Genomic DNA, 407 nt, shown 5'->3' on the forward strand with positions numbered 1-407 from the left:
ATTGACATTTCCTTTGGTAAGATTTTTTTTTTCCTTGGTGAAATAGATTTTGATTTTTTTTTTTTTTCTTAAAGATCTCCAGCGAATCCGGAGTGGGCGTAGTGAACGTGGGCGTAGGTGCATGTGTGACTACGCCGTCCATGGAAGACAGGCGGGCGTGGGTAGTGGACGCCAACAAGACGGCCCTCGTCACGCCCCGCCTAGACGCCCTCGATACAGGCTGCAGCTGCCACGCCCACCCGTCACACATGAGGCAGCACCTCGCCCATCTCGGGGGCGCCGACCAGCAGCCCAGCGTCGCCGCCGTCACCCACACCGCGTCGTGTCAGCCCAACCCATGCCTCAACGGGGGCCGCTGCATCGCCCTCGCCAACGGACCCAGGTAGGGGGGGGGTCCCGTGGGGGTG

General features: G+C 60.4%; 1 protein-coding gene across 1 annotated transcript in view; it reads left to right on the plus strand.

The window, feature by feature from the left end:
* Positions 1 to 407, plus strand: part of LOC119586935 (putative neural-cadherin 2) — a gene marked incomplete at its 5' end in the record, with an annotated part of 72,205 nt that overhangs the window by 40,074 nt on the left and 31,724 nt on the right. The window contains 1 exon segment of the mRNA XM_037935667.1: positions 75 to 382. Within this exon segment, the coding sequence (XP_037791595.1) occupies positions 75 to 382 (308 nt within the window).

This window comes from Penaeus monodon, chromosome 22, assembly GCF_015228065.2.
Source record: "Penaeus monodon isolate SGIC_2016 chromosome 22, NSTDA_Pmon_1, whole genome shotgun sequence".
Classification (NCBI taxonomy): Eukaryota; Metazoa; Arthropoda; class Malacostraca; order Decapoda; family Penaeidae; genus Penaeus; species Penaeus monodon.